This window comes from Myotis daubentonii, chromosome 1 (genome assembly GCF_963259705.1).
Source record: "Myotis daubentonii chromosome 1, mMyoDau2.1, whole genome shotgun sequence".
Classification (NCBI taxonomy): Eukaryota; Metazoa; Chordata; class Mammalia; order Chiroptera; family Vespertilionidae; genus Myotis; species Myotis daubentonii.
The window spans coordinates 166,072,255-166,092,564 of record NC_081840.1 but is presented as its reverse complement, the minus strand read 5'-3'; the positions used below and the strand labels follow the sequence as shown (position 1 = coordinate 166,092,564).

At 42.7% G+C, this 20,310-nt stretch overlaps 1 protein-coding gene across 7 annotated transcripts in view; it reads left to right on the top strand.

Annotated features, from left to right (window-relative positions):
- The first annotated feature begins 2,720 nt into the window (after positions 1-2,720).
- The window catches only part of RAP1GDS1 (Rap1 GTPase-GDP dissociation stimulator 1), a 144,412-nt gene continuing 126,822 nt past the window's right edge, over positions 2,721-20,310 (top strand). For 4 of the 7 annotated variants that reach the window (XR_009448690.1, XM_059665033.1, XM_059665054.1 and 1 more), the window contains exon 1: positions 2,722-3,888. Coding sequence is in view for 6 of the 7 variants with exons in the window: in XM_059665033.1 (XP_059521016.1) it covers positions 3,075-3,888 (814 nt within the window). In the remaining variant the exon portion in view is untranslated. Of the gene's footprint in view, positions 3,889-20,310 lie in introns of all 7 variants that reach the window. The other 3 variants (XM_059665013.1, XM_059665043.1, XM_059665023.1) reach the window with 2 other exon arrangements.

Genomic DNA, 20,310 nt, shown 5'->3' with positions numbered 1-20,310 from the left:
TCCTCTCTCTCTAAAATCAATAAACATATTTTCCAGTGAGGATTAAAAAACATATTAACATTTTTATTAACAAAGAATAAAAAGACTTCCATTCATACAATAAGTTTCTATTGACCACTTGCTATGTCCTAGCATTGTTCTGGCACTGGGGACATAAAGGCAGACAAAAATTTCTGTCCTTGGAGTGCTTAAATTTAATGGGAATGACATCCAATAAATAAAATATATCTTAGTGATAAGTGCTAAGTAAAAAATAAAGTATGGAAGTGGGGATATGAAGTGGAAGAGAGTGTTGAAATTTTAGATAAAATGGCTAAAGCCTCATGCAGGCAATTTATGAATAAAAAAAATGAAGTAAAGATATGAGAAAACAATGTTACATTTTTATAATAGGAGAAGAAAGGGAGGGGAACTAATGTATGTGACAAGGATAAGCATTCCACCAGTCCACTTCTGCATGTAGTCAGTGCAGTAATCCTCCCTTATCTGAGGTTTCACTTTCCCAAGCTTCAATCGACCACAGTCAACCTGGGTACAAAAATACTAAATGGGATACTACAGAATTATACTTCACAAATTTGAAATTGTGTTCTGAAAATCGTGATGAAATCTCATGCCTTCCCACCCAGGATGTGAATCATCTCTGTGTCCAGCATATCCACACTGTGTATCCTCCCCGCCATTAGTCACTAAGTGATCTTCTCAATTATCAGATTGGTTATCAGAGAGAGAGAGAGAGAGAGAGACCATATGATGCCCACATAACTTTTATTATAGTATATAGTTATAATTGTGCTATTTTATTATTAGTTGTTAATCTCTTACTGTGCCTAATTTGTAAACTTTATCATAGGTATGTATGTAAAGCAAAAAAACAATATATACAGGGTTTGGTACTATCAGTGGTTTCAGGCACCCACAAGGGGTCTTGGGATGTATTCCCTGTGGATAAGTGGGGACTACAGTATTAGATCTCATTATTGCTACACACCAGTATGTTGGGACTCACTGCACGCAGCAAGCCTGGACAACCCAGTGTTTTCTTTTGTGTGTGTGTGTGTTTTTTTTAATTTTATTGTTTAAGGTATTACAAATAGTAGTATCTCTCTCTCTCTCTTTCTCTTTCCCCCAGGGGAGCCTGGGGGTAAGTCAACCCAGTGGTTTTAACTGGTCCGAGGGCTGAAGGGATGGCTTGTGGATTCAAGCAGAATACAGTGGGGCCTTGACTTACGAGTGTCCCGACTAACGAGTTTTTTGAGATACCAGCTGTCTCTCGGCTGATTTTTTGCATTGAGTTGATAGAGTAATTTGAGTTGAGCTCCTTGAATTAAACTCGTAAGTCAAGGCCCCACTGTAAAAAAAAAAGGCACTTAAATTAGCCTCAGGTGGGAGGTCACAAAGCCGAGTCAGCTGCTTTTGCTAGTTTCAATTCATACATCCAAACGGAAGATAGAAGATGCTCTGAGAAAGTATTGTAATATATAATTAGAAAAGGAAGGAGCAGGAAAAGTGAAACAAGTGAACTAGAAAATCTGGAAGAGATTGATGAAGGTTGAGGAAAGAGAAAGCAGGATGAAAAATGAACAGCAATACAAAGGCCCCCAGTGGCCTTCTGGGAAAGTCCAAAATGAATGTGGAACAGGTAGGGTGTGTGTATGCTGGCCGGGGAGTGGAGCCTGCATGGGTGTGTGTTAGGGATGGAATCGTGTCCCCAGCAAATTCATAGGCTGAGGTCCTCAGCACCTGTATCTCAGAACATGACCCTTTCGGAAACGGGGTCAGTGGAGTCATTATAGGGAGTTCAAGATGAGGTCATTCTCGAGTAGCCGGGCCCCTAAGCTGGCTGGTGTCCTTGGGAAAAAGGGACATTTGAACAGACATGCCACAGGAAGGGTGGAGCTACGGTACCGCAGGCCACCGACCCACCAGGAGACCCACCAGGAGACCCACCAGGAGCGAGGCGGCCTGGAAGGGATCCCTCCTTGTGACGTCAGAGGGAGCCCGGCTCTGCCAACCCCGGTTCCAGCCATCTGGCCTCGCGCACTGGGAGGCATCCGCCCGCCTTGTTCTAAGCCACCCAGCGTGCGGTGCTTAATTATAGCAGCGGCCCTAGGAAGCTAACTCAACTTTGCAAAATTATGTTGAGGCAAAAGAAAAGAACATCCTAATATCACAGAAAGCAAAGGCTGGTAGCTCAAGAGGTGCCCGATTGTCTCGTCTTGTGCAGCAGAAAAGTTTTACAGCTTTGACATCTGCAGCTCAATTTTATTTTCCTGTCTTACCAAACCTCTTTTTAACAGTTGTTTTGTTTTAGGGGGAAACAAAAATCACATAAAACCTGCTCCCTGCTGAACAAATTACAAGGCCCGTTCGGACCTGGGTGCTTGTAGGGTGTCGTACAAACGGAAACCGACCTGACTGTAAGAGGGAGCCACGGACGAAGAGGGTAAAACGCGCCTTTTCTCAGCGCTGGATGGGAAAGTAAAAGTTGAAAAGGTGAAGAAACCTCGATTTAACTATTCAGCGCCTCCCTCCCACAGGTTGTGCGGCTCACTGCTCCTCTCCCCGACTACGGACCGAGGAGCCAGGGCCGGGCCCGGCGGCGGCGGCGGCGGCGACTGGGCAGGTTCCCCGCAATCCCCGCCCTCCGCACCGAGCACCGGCGCCCGCCCCTCCGCGCATGCGCAGCCGGAGGGCGCCCTGGGTAGGGAGCGCGCGGCTCAGGTTTTCTCCGCAGCTGGGAGGGGCCGGAGCCATCGGCGGCCCAGCGGACCCCGGAAACTGCGGCCAGGCCACCGGAGGGGCCGCAGCCAACTCTGCCCGGCTTTCATTTCCCGGCCGCGTTCAAAGGGAGCGGGGCGGAGCTGGGGCCATCCCGGTAGGGTGGAGCCCGGCGCCGGAGGCACTTCACTCCATGGCTTCTCCCGTGTCCTCCGGGGAATGGAAGCCCGCGCCCCTCTAGGAGGGGGAACCACACTCTCCCCGAGGAAATCCTGGGCGGCCCCTCTCCCTGGCGGCCCGGACCGCTCGTTCTTACGCCAGCCGCAGCCAGGACGGCCTGAACTGTCACCGAGATGGCCACTAATAACCAGCGCCCTCCCAGCGGGCCCCCGGACGGCCCTGAAAACGGGCGTCCCTCAGCATCCGTCTCCCAGAGGCGCTGGCCTCGCCGCCCAGACAGTTCGGAACCTCCGCCTGGCTGCCCCCCGCCGGGCCCGGCGCCTCCTCCTCCGGAAAGCTCCCTCCACTACAGCCAGCCGTCCCGTGTTGGACGCCGGCCCGTCCTCCGGTGGTGGGCTGGCGGAGTCGGGGTAGTAACCCTGAGGCTAGCCCTCCGTCCGGGTCCGGGCTTCCGAAAGGCCATGCGCCGCCTTTTCAGGGCCCGCCCTCCGCCCCTCAGGCGGGCACGCCGGAGCCCCTCCACCTGCAGAAACACGCCCACCCTCCCGCTCAGACTTGCGGGCCACCCGGGGGTTGGGGGAGGGAGGTGCTGCGCATGCCCGGCGGGGAGGGCGGGGCGCACGGGCTGCGCGTCGGGGCGGGCGCCGTTCCGGCCGCCTCAGCGCCTCCGCTGCCTGCCCGCCCGGAGCCGCGTCCGCTGCAGGCCGCGCCCGCCGCCGCCCTGCCCCGCCCCACCCCGCCCCCAGTCGCTCGTCCCCGCCGCGGCCGCGCCGCTTGCAGCAGCAGCAGCGGCAGCACCAGCTGCTCCTCCCCGGCGGCCGACCCCCGCGGGTCCCTACCCGGCTGCGGGAGAAACCGAGATAGAGGAAGGATACAGCGCCGTGCCGCCCGCCCGGGAAACCTCCGCCTCGCCCTCCCGGCGCTCCAAAGCGACCTCCCGGCGCTTCGCCTCGCCCTCCCGGCTCTCCACCCTCGGGAGCAACATGGGTAAGTCACCCTTCCTCCCCCGTCATCGCCTGACATTTTTCTCTCTCTCGGCGTGTGGCAGGGTGGGGAGCATTTCTCGCGCAAAGTTGCCGATTTCTCAAACCTCCGGGTGTGAGGCGGCGGCTCTTGCTCCGGGGAGAGGGGGCGCGCGCGGAGCGCACGCCGGGGCCGCGGGGCCGGGAGGGTCCCGAGCGCGAGGCGGCTTGGGACCGCCGCCCACCCGGCACCTCGCCGCCTCGCTCCCCTCCTCCACCCTTCCTGCCCGAGTCGGTGCCGGGCCCCGCGGAGCCGGCCTCGGGGGCGCCGTCCTCGGCCCCATCCGCCGTCCTCCGGGGGCCGTCCGCTTCCTTTCCCCCCCGCCCCCACCCCCCCCCGTGTCTGCGGGGCTGCGAGCTCGGGTCGGACGGCGAGCCAGACCACTTCACCCAACTTCCCTGGCCGGGCGGCCTCCCCCGCCTTGGGGACCGCTCGTGCCGACGCGGGGAAGTGCGAGCCAGTCGTGCCGTGTGCGGGCGATGTTGCCACCTGCACGGACGGGGAGAGCGGACCGACACCGAGGTTGGAAGGGATGGCTTGTCAGAGGCCACGGGGGCCGTGGGGAGGATGGACAGCCGCTGGCTGTTGTTGGGTGACTACTATGTGCAAATACTGCCGTGCTCACCCCTCTTCTGGGCTCCTTCGCCTGTCTGCCGTGGCAGGAAGCCGCACCGCCGAGCCTGATAGCAAACTTACATCACTTATTCCTTCCCAGCCTCCCCGGACTCATCTACAGAATCCGATTCCTTTGTATAGTAAATCTGAAGAGATTGGTTTTAAGGAGATATTTAAATGCAGATATGTTTTCTAAAACCATGTAATTCATCCTACAAATTCATCCTACAATTTTCCCTGAATTTGTGGCTTCACTGTTAAATTCAGTGATTGCAAAGCGCCTGATGAATCCCATAATGTGATTAAAGGCCGGAAGTTTTTAAAGAATATAGTAGCCATTTGGGAATACCATATTAATTTTTACATGTTCCCTGGTTGGCTTTCACTCCTGTCTTACCATAATTTCTTCTTTTTAAATGTGCTCCATAGGCATCTGCCAACCCAGACTTTCCCCACCCCTCTGTGCAAGTTATTTTAAGCTGAAAGGAGTGTGGTCCTTTCCTCTGTTGTGCAGTGTGCAGCAGATCCAGGGTTAGGTCATGGCAGCCCAGAATCCTCAAGGAAGTATCTGAAAAATGTAGAAATGGTTGGTGTCCATGGAGCTTCCTTGAAAAGCATATGCTTCCAGGTCTGATTCAGACCTTTGGCCATAGGTCTGGAAGAAGCCAATGCTGCAGGAAGTGGTATGAATGAAAAATGAATCTAGGACCCTGAATTTTATTTTCATTTGTTCACTGTTTTCCCTTTTAATGTACTATTAAGTATGCTGAACAAATATCTGTAAAAATTGGGTGGCCCATTTATATGTACCTAGCGTTCCTCTGACAGTGTAGTGTTAAGTAATTATTAATATCGGTTATTGGACACATTATGTCTTTCTCTTGAACATACAAAATTTTCCTTCTCAATTGTAACCCACAAGTTTTGTCTGTAAAATACATTTCCCCATGTTTCAAGGTGAGCTAAAAAAATATCCATTTAACTTAAATTTTAACTTGCATGTTGAATCAGTACCTTTTCAATGGGAAAAAAGCCAATTCTGTTGTAATATTAGTGAATAAAAATACTTAAAATGAAATTATCTACTTAAATAATAATCTTGAAAATTGTGAATGTTATTGCTTGATTTTAAAAAGGCCTAATAGGAACCCATCTCTCATTAGAAGGTTTTCAGGTAACTCTTGATTAAATTCATCTCTCTCTTTCATAGAGCTCTGTTTGTACCTTATTGGGAGCTTTTTAGCACTTACATAATCTGCCTTATAATGGAGCTGTTTATGTGTGTGTTGTGCATTTAGTCATGAGTTCCAGAAGATGAGAATTGTCATTAATTTTTGTTTCCTCAACAGTCCTTTCCACATAGTAGGTATTCAGTAAATACTCCTTGAATTAACTGTTTAACTTAAAACCTATCATTTTAAACTGGTGAACCTGAAAGTATGGCTCTACACAAACATTTGGGTTGATAGATGTTATGAAGCTGTGGAGGGAGGGAAACCGAGAAGTATAATTATACTATGACTGGCCTGCTCTAAAAAAAAAATTTGGTTGCGTTAGTGATAGGGTTTTGGGGCAGCCTCCAGGCAAGCCATTTCCTTCTACACTACTGTTTTCAATGGTAAGGCGATTGAGTGTATGATCATTAGGTATATATAGTAGTGTAAAATTGAAATCTTGGAAAGCAATTTTATATTCTGAGCCAAGGAAGTTTTTATAATTATTCATGTACACATAAGAGGTAGAAGGTGTACTGATTAATGTTGAGGGAAGGGCGGGAATCACGTTTTAATCTGTCATTATAAAAAATTAAATAAGGTGACTTTTGCAAAAGATATTCTCATGGCAGTGATTTTTCTCCATAAGAAAGTGAAGGAAACTTCTTATATAATTTTATGGACCATGCTATTATTTTATATATATATTTTATTTTAAACTTAACATGTATTTAGTATTTATTGAATGTCAACCATGTGCAATATACTGTGGGAGGACAAAGATGAATAAGACATTTCATATTTCAAGTTGCTTGTAATCTTAATAGGAAGGATGTAACATACATAGGTAAATATAGTAGAAGTAAAGTAAAAGTTATATTAAAAATAGCCTTTACATATATATTATAGAGTCAGGATGGAGGGATGATTTTTGAAAAATGATGTTATTTGAAACAAAGGTTGGGTAAGTTTCTGAAAGATACAAATGAATGAAGACTGTTAATAAGGTTGGGAGGAGAGAAATGACATAAATGAAGATAGATAGGGACTATTCAAGGAGTTTCCAAATAATATTAAGTAGCCATGTTGGCTGGATCTAAAGGTAAGGAAATAGTGGATGGCAGAGATGAAAAAGTATTAATAGATAAAGACCAGGTAATGGAGGACTATAAATGCCAAGCTGAAGAAGTTTTTGGATTTGAATTGTCTATTGAGGAACTATTAAACATTTTTATTTAGTGAAGTGATGGATCACATCTGTTTGTGGTTTGGGAAAATTAACCTGTTAATTGAGTTCAGGATGAATTAGATGAGAAATTAGAGAATGCTTCGGAAGCAATGGTTGTTGCAGTTTGGGTGAAAGTATTTAATGGCTTGAACTAGGCTCAGGCAGTGGGAATAGAATACTGCCAATAAAGAACAGGATTTAGTTGGTAACAGATCGAATATGGAATTGAGAAAGGAGTTATACATTACCGCCTTGGCAATAATGAGAATGTGCAGTCTATTAATATGTTGAATCCATTAGAGGAGGAAACAGCAATAGTCAATTTTGGACCTTTAGAGTTCGACTTTTGGTCTGTCATTTACATGATCTGTTCCTTGATGACAGTGACTTTCATATTAGGTTCTGAATACATTTCTAGCACTAGTGTCTGGCACATAGCAGCTATGCAGTAAAAATTTATTGACTGACTGAAACTAGGTACAGAGTATTTAACAGTTATTTTAACTCTCAAGAGAAAATTCCAATTAGAGATCTGGAAGTTATCCACAAATGTACTGCTATGATATTTTAAGTTTGGTGGGAGGAAGAGAATCAACAAAGAAAAAGGAAGAAAATTTGTCCAAGGTAAGAATCTTGAAGAGTACCCTGTAGATAGAGGAAAGGAGTGAAATGATTTGACACTGAAAAAGACAGAACTAGAAAGACTGGAATTGGCCGATAGTTGGTTTCAAGAAAGAGTAAATGGTCGAAAAGTTGTTCATTGCTTCAAAACAATTAGAGTAATAAGGATGGAGAAAAGGCTCTAAATTAATGTGGTTTAGTTAGTTTACTACCGTGTGTGTGTGTGTGTGTGTGTGTGTGTGTCCTTTTATATAATAAAAGCCTAATATGCTTAGTGTCCAACCAGCCGCTATGATGTGCATTGACTACAAGGGGGCGGATGCTCCAACCTGTAGTTTAGCTTGCTGCTGGGGTCCTGACGATCAGGACTGAGTGAGAAGGGCCAAGCACACCCTGGAACCCTCCCATGGTCCCTCCCCAGCCCCGATCATGCCCTGGCGGGGTCCCTCAGCCTGGCCTGCGCCCTCTTGCAATCTGGGACCCCTAGGGTGATGTCAGAGATCCAGTTTTGGCCAGATCCCCGCAGGCCAGGCCGAGGGACCCTGGGCCTCTAATGTGTGTGTGTGTGTGTGTGTGTGTGTATAAATATATTTATATATGTATATGTAAATATATATACATATTTAAAAGGCATCTTTAAGAGGTGTGGTAAATGTGGAGGTGAATTGTAAAAGCTAAGTGATAATGAGTAAGTGGAATTAAGAGTTTACTGTGTATAGTCATGCTGTATTCCTTGACCATTTTAAAGATGTGTAAATTAGCATATATTTTTTAACATTTTAAAAATATTGCACTTTACATGGAATGACACATGCTGTTTTCTTGCCCGAGAATAATTTGTAATCTCACCATAGTGCCTCATATCTCTTTGACATGCCTTTGACTTAGTTTAGAAACTTTTATTTTTGCAATATCTGTCATGCAGAATGAGTTTAGGAATGGTTTTATAATTTTACATGGCATATTGCATAAAATTTTTTCTTTTTCTTTTTGCTAATCCTCACCCAAGGATATTTTTTCCATTGATTTCTAGAGGAAAGAAAGGAGGGGGAGAGATAGAGAGGAACATCTAGGTGAGAGAGATACATTGACTAGTTGCCTCCCGCACACACCCTGACCAGAGGCTGGGGATCAATCCTGCAATTGAGGTATGGGTCCTTGACCGCCCTTGACTGGAATCCAGCCTGCCAATGCTATAATCATTGAGCTATATGGGCTAGGGCCATAAAGGTTATTCTTACCAATTAATGTATTTTATCCCTCTTTATTTAGTCTTTGTGAATTTGGAATTTCTCTAGTTATATTTATGCCTCTAATTTTACTCTTATTTCCTAGAGTTTTGTTTTTCTCTTTAAATGTGTACAGTAGGTCCTTGAGTTACGTTGGAGATCCGTTTCTATGGCGAGACATAATGCGATTTTCACCAAGTCGGAACCACCTATATAAACACCTACATCACTCACATGGAACACATACAAGCAGTAATGAAGTGAAACAGTAAAAAAAAATTAAAAGAAAGATAACAATTCCTGACCTTTACTTGTGGTAAATAAATAATAAAAAACATAAAGCACATATGTACATACGTCAAAATGACGGAACTTTTTTTTTTATAAATAAATGAGAGATGGCGACGTAACCACGAAACAACATACGTCAAGTCTGAAGTAACTCGAGAACTGTCTGTATTTGGCAATATAGATTTTTTTAATCTTTGTGTTTTAAGTCCAAGAATGGTTTCATGGATAAATAGTAAAAAATAGTACTTTACTTGCACTTTGCATGTCAGAGTAGAGTGATAAAATGTTTTTGTAATCTGGTGGTCACTAAAATTAATTTTTTAAAAAGAGCATAGATGATAGATTGACTGGTTCAATAATTTTTCTTATGTTGGTATTATATCTATTTTGTATATGCCCTCTTTTTTGTTTTCATATGGGAGAAGGGCTAAATTCACTATCCTTGAGAGAGTCCTGTTCTGAAATCACTAGTACTACTATTTGGAAAGTGATAATAGCCTTAATTCATTTTGAGATCCATAGAGTTTTAACTTTCACAGTGGAATGATGGGACTTCTATCACTGGAGAAATATTGTGATTATTCTCTCCAGAGATTCCAGATCACCTGAATTTGAATTTGAAAATTCTGGAGTTATTGGTGGCACCACAATAGCCATAAAAATTACCTAATTTTTTTAAAATTATACTTTTAAATTTAGAGAGGGAGGGAGAGTGAGAGAAAACATTAATGATGAGAGAGAATCATTGATTGACTGCCTCCTGCACATCCCCTACTGGCGATGGAGCTTGCAACCTGGGCATGTGCCCTGACCAGGAATTGAAGGGTGACCACTGGGTTCATAGGTCCATGCTCAACCACTGAGCCACACTGGTCTGGCAAGAATCACGTAGGACGAGAACCAAGATGGCAGCATAGGTAAACACCAGAGATTGCTGCCTCGCACAGCCACTTCAAAAATACAACTAAAAGACGGAACGGACATCACCCAGAACCACAGGAAGGCTGGCTGAGGGGAAATTCTACAACTAGAAGGAAAGAGGAAAGCATACCGAGACTCAGAGGAGGCGCAGTGCGGAAGTAAAATACAAAGGTGCGGAGGTGCGTGTGGAGCAGGCTGGCGGCTGAGGGCGCAGTTGTCGTTTTCAATTGGGAGGGAGTCTCAGGCTCTGAACTCCAGTTCCAGGCGAGTCTCTAGGGACCCAGACTCATACGGGAGAAGCGGGACTGTCTGGCATCGGTCAGAACTCGACAGCTTTCTCTCCGAGGTACTTGAAGCAGTTGCTGGGACACTGAGAGGCAGAGCCTCTGGGGACGGGACTGAGAGCAGCCATAACTGCTCACTCTGCCCACCCTGTTGATCCCCTGGGACCTGCCCCGCCCAAGCCCTGCACAGAGGCATTTACTGGGTAGCCTCAGGCAAAGGCTAGATTAGCACCTCCCTAGAGGACAGAAGTTCTCCCACTGCAGACACAGCCGATTCTCACAGCCAGTTGGCCTGGAGGTCAAATCCCCCCCCAGTGTTACCTACAACAATGAAGGCTTAACTACAACAAGACTGCACACGAAGACCACTAGGGGGTGCACCAAGAAAGCATAAAAAATGCGGAGACAAAGAAACAGGACACAAATGACAGAAATGGAGGAAAGCAAAATGCTGGATATAGAGTTCAAAACCACACTTTTAAGGTCTCTCAAGAACTGTCTAGAAGCCGCCAATAAATTTAGTAAGGCCCTTGAAAAGACTGGTGAGACCGCCGATAAATATAGTGAGATCCTCAAGAAATCTAATGAGACCCTCGATGTTGTGATAAAGAACCAACTAGAAATTAAGCATACACTGACTGAAATAAAGAATATTATACAGACTCCCAACAGCAGACCAGAGGAGCGCAAGAATCAAGTCAAAGATTCGAAATGCGAAGAAGCAAAAAACACCCAACTGGAACAGCAAAATGAAAAAAGAATCCAAAAATACGAAGATAGTGTAAGGAGCCTCTGGGACAGCTTCAAGCGCACCAACATCAGAATTATAGGGGTGCCAGAAGATGAGAGAGAGCAAGATATTGAAAACCTATTTGAAGAAATAATGACAGAAAACTTCCCCCACCTGGTGAAAGAAATAGACTTACAGGTCCAGGAAGCGCAGAGAACCCCAAACAAGAGGAATCCAAAGAGGACCACACCAAGACACATCATAATTAAAATGCCAAGAGCAAAAGACAAAGAGAGAATCTTAAAAGCAGCAAGAGAAAGAAACTCAGTTACCTACAAGGGAGTACCCATACGACTGTCCGCTGATTTCTCAACAGAAACTTTGCAGGCCAGAAGGGAATGGCAAGAAATATTCAAAGTGATGAATACCAAGAACCTACAACCAAGATTACTTTATCCAGCAAAGCTATCATTCAGAATTGAAGGTCAGATAAAGAGCTTCACAGATAAGGAAAAGCTAAAGGAGTTCATCACCACCAAACCAGTATTATATGAAATGCTGAAAGGTATCCTCTAAGAAGAGGAAGAAGAAAAAGGTAAAGACACAAATTATGAATAACAAATACGCATCTATCAACAAGTGAATCTAAGAATCAAGTGAATAATCTGATGAACAGATTGAACTGGTGATTATAATAGAATCGGACATAGAAAGGGAATGGACTGACTATTCTTGGGGGAGAAAGGGGTGTGGGGGATGCGGGAAGAGACTGGACAAAAATCGTGCACCTATGGATGAGGACAGTGGTGGGGAGTGAGGGCGGAGGGTTGGGTGGGAACTGGGAGGTGGGGAGTTATGGGGGGGGGGAAGAGAAACAAATGTAATAATCTGAACAGTAAAGATTTAAATTAAAAACAAAGAAGAATCACCTAAATTTTTAATACTCATGAATGTCAGGAGGATGGGAGAAGGAAAATCCACTCCTTTGGGAACTCCATGTTAATTTTAGATAACCAAATGTTTGGATATCTATAAGGAAAAAAATTAATTTAAAACACTTTCCTGGACATTTAATTTGGCAAATAGCTCTTGTGGAGAGAAAAGCAATAATAATGAAGCTATCAGAATAGATTTTAAAGTCTATTTTGATTCTATGATTCATTGAAACTAAACCTTAAAATATACTCTGTATCATTGATGTCTTAAATATGATATAATCAGCCGTAAATAATTCATTTTTCTTTAGTATTCAAAGGGTAACATGTGCTTGAGGTAGCTACTTCAGGGTTTGAACCAACTTGTTAGCTTTGTCTAAGTAGATAGCCTGAAATACCATTACCCGTGCTATCCAAGATGTGGATGTTGGATTCAAATTGCAGAATAATGTAATCCTCTCACAACATCTATTTATACAACTTTTGTGGCTAGAAACATTCTAGGAGTTAAAACTGAGAATTAGGATAGTGATAAATGGAAGTAGTTACATTGAGCTGGAAGCCATGGTTGGCTTTACTTACAAACTCCAAAGTTGACTTTTTTCACAAAATGAAATTTTTTCACAAAATAATTTTTTTTTATATGTGCTCACTATCTGTCCTCTTTTCTAAAGACTTTTTTGCTTAATTTTGTCCATGTTTTGTATTTCAGCTACTATGTATGTACTATTGGTGCGAAAATATAGGGTGTCCCCCAAAAATGTATTCACACTTTAACAGTTGATAGCTCAATTGATGTTTCTTTACTGATTTAACCCATTGGAATTAATGATTATTCAAAATGTGTATACATGTTTTTGGAACAGACTGTTATATATATCTGGGCTATTTCTTTGTATTTAGTAGATTATTTGACATCTCTACATGCATAGTTAATTCAAACTCATTGAGCTAAAAACTGAATTCACTGTGTAATTTTTAGGAATTTTAACCAGAGGTATGCTGGTTAATATTTAACCCAAAATGCTTCTCCAATAATCTCACATTTGTGGTGGCGGTTGATTTCCTGTGACTGCATAGTTGGGAAAAGATGAGATGCAGCATGCCATTATATAGAATATCTTTACATAGAATATCCTATAGACTCTAGAGGCCCGGTGCAGGAAATTCGTGCATCGGGGAGGGGTGTCCCCCAGCCCGGCCTGCACCTTCTCCAATCTGGAGCCCCTTGGGGAACATCCTTCCCACAATCCAGGACTGCTGGCCCCTAACAGCTCGCCTGCCTGCCTGCCCGATTTCCCCTAACCGCTTTTGTCTGCCTGCCTTATCGCCCCCAACTGGCCTCTCCTGCTGGCCTGATCACCCACTACTGCCTTCCCCTGCCATGACCCGCCTCCTCCGCTGGGACCGGCCTCTTCTGTGCCACGCAGAGTGTGGGACCCCCAGGCCTCACCACACAGAGCAGCCACTGGGCCCCTCCTCTGCTGTGCGTGATCTTGTGGCGGCCATCTTGTGATGATGTTGTGTGAGGGCGTGACGCCACCTAGGCTTTTATTATAGAGGACTAGAGGCCCGGTGCACAAAAATTTGTGCACTGGGGGCAGGGATGGGGAGATCCCTCAGTCCAGCCTGTGCCCTCTCACAGTCTGGGACCCCTCAGGGAATGTCCGCCTGCCGGCTTAGGCCCATGGAAAGTGGGCCTAAGCCAGCAGTCAAACATCCCTGTTGTAGTTTGGGACCCCGTGCTCCTTACCACCCGCCTGCTCACTGCTCCTTACTGCCTGACTTGTTGCTCCTTAGAGCTGCCAGAGGCGGGAGAGGCTCCCACCACCACCGCTGTGCTCGCCAGCCATGAGCCCGGCTTCTGGTTGAGCAGCGCTCCCCCTGTGGGAGTGCACTGACCACCAGGGGCCAGCTCCTGCATTGCACATCTGCCCCCTGGTGGTCAGTGTGCATCATAGTGACCAGTCGTTCTGGTTGTCCCACAGTAGCAGTCGCTTAGGCTTTTATTATATAGAAGATATGAGTGAAATCATTTTGTTATTGACTCTTCCTGTCTGACTTATTTCCCTTAGCATGATATTCTCAAGATCCATCTATGTCGTTGCAAATGGCAGTACTCATCTTTTCTTATGGCTGAGTAATATTCCATTGTATATATGTACCACACTGAAAGGGGTGGCATTTTTTCTACAAATCTACATGCCTGTCATAATAGAAGATAGTGGATTCTCATATCTGCTTCTGTATTCAATCTTTTGTAATTTGTTATTTTGGTTGAGTAGATGAAGAAAGTCTAGCCTCATCACACATATACATAGTTGAAAAACAGGAGAATGCTAACAGTCTTTTCAGATAATCATGGATATTCTTTGATACCACACCAAACCATAGCAAGTGGTAATTTTTTAGAGGTTAGCTGCCATGTGAAATCTGAAACAATATTAATGAATGTTTCCAACTCTTACATTACAATCCATTGGTTTCTTACACTTTGAATCTTATATGCATACAAGATATTTACCATCAATGCATTTGGTCATTAAAAATTTTGGTGAGAGTTATGCATACCTTTCAAGTATTGACACATTTCACTGTACTATTTTAAAATACCACATTTGTTAAAATCACTGATCTTATTAAAAGACTTCTTTAAGTACTGGGAACATGTCCAGTTCAAGGTAATACAAGTTTTCCAAAATTCTAATTTTTTAAAAAAAACTCCAACTTTATCACTGGCAAAATATACCGTCAGTTGGTCGGTTGTTCTCCTTAAATGGCAAATTAACCTCATTCATTTGTGAGAAAATGTCTGCCAAATAAGAAAAACCAGTTTGTCGCTTCTTTCAAATAAAAAGTGTTATTCTATGAAAAAAATACTTTGGTCAGCTCACAACTCAAACTGTTACTTTCGTGTTTTTCTTCAAAATTACCACCAGATTTTGTAATGTAATGAAAGTTTATATGTACTTCCCATTTCACCAAATAGAATATTTTTAATTTTACACAAAGGCTGAGATTTTTAGAAACACTATTTTCCTGCTTACTTATGGACATTCATTAAGTCAAACTGGTATTTTTCACTTCAAGAATATGATGGTGAAAAATATCATAACTAGCCCTAGCCAATTTGGCTCAGTGGATAAAATGACAGCCTGCAGATCAAAGGGTCCTGGGTTTGATTCCGGTCAAGAGCATGTACCTCAGTTGCAGGCTCCTCCCCAGCCGGGGCCCTGGTCGGGGACGGGGCAGGAGGCAACCAATCAATGTGGTTCTCTCACATCGATATTTCTCTCTCTTTCCCTCTCTCTTCCACGCTCCCTAAAAAGCCATGGAAAAATATCCTTAAGTGAGGATTAACAACAAAAAAGAGAATATCATAACTACTAATACAGTTTGGTGCTACTACTACCCTGATTTACACAGACTAAAGCATCAGCAGTTTTTTACCCACAACTGCTTTTGCACCATTATCAGTGCAAATGTCAACACAGTGAAAAAAAACAATGTCTTGATTGTATTATGCAAAGAGTTTTGATCTCGTGAACAACCTACTACAGTGATGGCGAACCTATGACACGTGAACTCATTTTTTTGGTTGATTTTTCTTTGTTAAATGGCATTTAAATATATAAAATAAATATCAAAAATATAAATCTTTGTTTTACTATGGTTGCAAATAACAAAAAAATTTCTGTATGTGACACAGCACCAGAGTTAAGTTAGGGTTTTTCAAAATGCTGACGTGCTGAGCGCAAAAGGTTCATATCACTGCCCTAATAGGATACTGAGCACCCCCTAGGATCAGCGGCCCGCGGGCCATATCCGGCCCGTTTGAAATGATAAAACTAAAAAAAAAAAAAAAAAAAGACCGTACCCTTTTATGTAATGATGTTTACTTTGAATTTATATTAGTTCACACAAACACTCCATCCATGCTTTTGTTCCGGCCCTCCGGTCCAGTTTAAGAACCCATTGTGGCCCTCGAATCAAAAAGTTTGCCCACCCCTGCCCCAGGATGCTGCTCTCATATTAGAATTTCAGGCATTTTCTTACTTCAAAGTAAGGTATACACTTTAATAGACTTTTGTGCACTGCTAGCTCATGACAATTTGAAAAACATGATGGAATCCTCTGTTATAAAATTAGAAATAATTTATTTTCCATTTCAGCCCAGGAAAAAGTAGCCTTAAAAAAGTACATCAAATAACAGTAGCATGCTCTATTGATGCCTAGTATAACAAGTAATTACTAGTAAACATAAACCAATACTTTATTAAAAATTCTAAGGCATCATTCACAACGAAGGTTAATATTTATTTCCTTAGAAAAAAATAGTTTTGAAAAATTGATTTTTTTTTCCTAAAGATAAAGAAACTATATATAAAAGTATCTCTTCTATAAACTAAAAAGAAGTTGAAGGATATCTCAGATATACTTCTTTAATCTTATTAACTGGATATGAAGTTGATTTTTCTAAAATAAAGTATAAATAATATACTATAATAACTAAGTTCATATTATTATTTTTTATTGATTGATTTTAGAGAGGACAGAGACAGAGAGAAACATTGACTTGTTGTTCCATTTATTTATGCATTCACTGGTTGCTTCTTGCATGTGCCCTGACCAGGGATCGAACCCGTAACCTTGGCATATTGGGACAATGCTCTAACCAACTAAGCTACTTAGCCAGGGCCTAAGTTCGTATTATTAAAATAAAAAGTAACTATCACAACACTGAGGAAATAAATAAGACTTATAATGTTAGTCAAATTATAGCAATTCATCAAAACTACCAGTCAATAAGTAATGAAAGCAGTTAGGACTTATTGAATACTACCCATGTTGGCACATGGGTCTTTTTAAAATTCTTTCCTTTCCTTTATCTCATCCCCAGTACTCCTTGCTTGCTATCCCTTCCTCATCAAGTCTCAACCTAGATGTCTCCACCTCAGAGACCATCTTTGCCCACTCTAAGTCTCCTCTTCATTAATCCTCCAGGGTCATTCTCTAACACTGCATCCAACCTTCACGGTTCCATGCACAAATTCTAATATTCTTTTGTTTAGTTTTTTTGTTTAGCTATATGCTCCCCCACTATATTATGCACCTTGTTAGTTCCAGTAGTCCCCCACTTCTCTGTGGTTTCACTTTAGTTTCAGTTACCTGTGGTCAACCACAATCCAAAAATATTAAACAGCAATACCAAAAATACACCACTCATAAGTTTTAAAATGCGCCCCCTTCTGAGCAGCATGATGAAATCTCGTGCCTTCCTACTCAGTCCCACCCCAGATGTGAATTATCCTTTTGTCCAGCTATCCATGCTGTATGCTCTCCTCACGCCCCGCCCATTAGTCACTTGGTACCCATCGTGGTTATCAGATCGACTGCCCTGGTACTGCAAAACTGTTTCAAGGAACCATTCTTTTACTTATTAAAGGCCCCAAAGTGCAAGAACAGTGGTGCTGGAAATTCAGATATGCCAAAGAGAAGCCTAAGTACTTTCTTTAAGTTAAGGGTGGGGAATCTTTTTCCTGCCAAGGGCCATTTGGATATTTATAATGTCATTTATCAACTTAAAAATTAGCCTGCTATATTTAGGCACATTTAATTTAACCCGCCCTAATGCCTTGGCAGAGCCAGACCAAATGTTTTCTCAGGGCTTATACAGGCCACAGGCAGGACACGTTCCTCACCCCTGCTTTAAGTGAAAAAGTGAATATAATACAATAAGATATATTGATAGAGTATAACTTTTATTAGAGTACATTGTTATAAATGTCCTACTTTTTATGTTATTATTCTATGTGCCTAATTTATAAATTAAATTTTATCATAGATGTTAGGTCTGATCAAAAAATCGAATCGATACCCTCTTCCTTGGGAAACTGATCTTTAGGTCATTTCGCTACTGACATTCCTTTTCATTTAGACCACATTCCATTTGCTAAGACCACAATCTTTCCCCTCTGGACCTCCCCAGAGAGAATTCTTCACCCAGAAAAAGCCTACCTGGAGTCCTTTAAAATCTGTGTCTCCCAGTCCCCGGGTGCTGGCACTATTTTGGGGCTCAGCCCATCTGGTTTTCCAGATGACCTAAGAAATTCATCATTCTTTACTACTTCTGACCTCATACGTACTTCCTTCAGCGACCCTAACAATAGATATTTATGTAGAGGGGGAAAAAACAGTATATATAGGGTTCACTACTATCCTCGGTTTCAGGTATCCACTGGGGGTTCTTAGAACATATCCTCCTGAGATGTATAATGCAGAGTCATTGCACTATACCTATCACTTGGCACATAGGAGGTATCCAGTAAACATTTGTTAAATTAACTGAATAGGGGAATGAATTTCTCATTTGAAATTAAAGAAAAACTCAGTAAACATTTATTTAGCAAGTAGTTCCCACTTTGGTGAGTACAGTCAAACCCCGGTTCTCAAACGTCTCCCATCTTGAACAATTCAGTTCTTGACCAAGTTGTTCACAGAAAAAATGTCTGGGTTGTGGAACTAAACTTTAGTTTTAGACCAGAAAACTCTTTCAGGCTGATACCTCAGCAGGACAGAGAGAGTATCTCAGGATACAAAGGAGGGAATGCACAGCTTTAAAACATAAAGAGGCCATCACAAGTGCTGATGTTGCTAAGGGTGTGAAAGAAATCAGGGCACAGGCACTTGAAGAGGTAGAAAACTGAGTTGATTTGGATAACTGAAAAACAGTTAGCCGGGGACAGCATTCAGAGGCAGCCATATATGAACAAGCAAAAATGCTACATACTGACAGAAAGACACCTCTAAAACTAGTGCTGAAAATGATTTGGTTAAAGCTAGTAGGGGGTGGTTCAATGAACTTAAGAAGTGTTTATTTACAGATTAAACAGTATATTAGACATATACTGTATTTAAGAAAGTTTAAAACAGGGAATCATTTGTGGGTCTGGAATGGATTTATTCAATATACATTATTTCTAACGGGAAAAAACGATTTGGTTTCCAAACTGCTGCTTGAACAACCTTCTAGAAAAAATTAAGCAAGAGAATGGACGTTCCACTGTAATCTGTTTCTTACTGAGACAATGTATCTTTAAAGTTTTATAACTATTCCAATTAGTAATGTTATATACAAACCACCCCAAATGTACTGACATAAAACAAAAGCCATTTTATTGAGTTCAGATTCTCTGAACCAGGAATTCACAAAGGGCGCATTGAAGATGGCTTGTCTCTGCTCCACCAGGTCTGGAGCCTGGATGCAGAGTCTCCAAGTCTAGGAGTGTCCCTGGGAGTGATTCAATAGCTGAGGCTGGCATCATCTGAATCATCAGATAGTTCATTCACTCACACGTCTGGGGACTGGCCTGGAAGGACTTGAAGGCTAGGACTGACCACCTGAGACCTTAGGTCTCTCCATGTGGCTTTCCTCCCAGCATGGCAGATTCAGGGTCTTAAACTTAGTGCTCCAAGAAGCCAGTGTTTCAACAAACAAGGTGGAAGCAGCATTGCTTTTTAAGACTGAGGCTAAGAAATCACACAGCATCACTTCTGCAGCATTCTACTGGTTACCAATAGGCATGTGCAAATCCAGCAGGAAGTGAACTCCCCAATTCTTAATGGGTGTAGCCAGTTCTAGAAGAATATGTGGGGCAAGAGATATTGCTTGTGGTCATCTTTGGAAAATATAATCTGCTACAATAACTCAGTACTCACTACATGATTTGGTTAAAATAATACAAGTAGCACTATATCCTTTGTTTGGTTTTAACCCACAATACAAAATAATATTTCCCCCAAATGACTGTATTTTCAGCCTTGGAAATAGAGATTAAAATTTATATGGATAGCCCTGACAGGGTAGCATAGTTGGTTAAAGCATCGCCATGACATGCCAAGGTTGCAGGTTCAATCTCTGATCAAGGCACATATAAGAATCAACCAATGAATGTATAAATAAATGGAACAACAAATCAATGTCTCTCTCTCTCCCCCTTCTCTCTTTAAAATAAATTTAAAAATTTTACATATATTATTTTATGTGATATTTACAACTACTTTGTGAAATAGATGTTATTACTACCTGTATTTTTAGTAAGGTGAGAAAGTTGAATTCAGAAACTGAGTAACTTGCCCAGAAAGATAAGTGCCAACGTTGGGATAAATCCAGACATGTGTGTTTCAAAGTCCAGGATCTTTCCACTCAACAGGCAGTTTGCACAGTACCATTTTAAATAAAATTCACACAGATCTCATGTACATCAGAGCTGTGCAAAGCAAGGACTACCTGTATCTTGCTTTATATAGATGTAAGC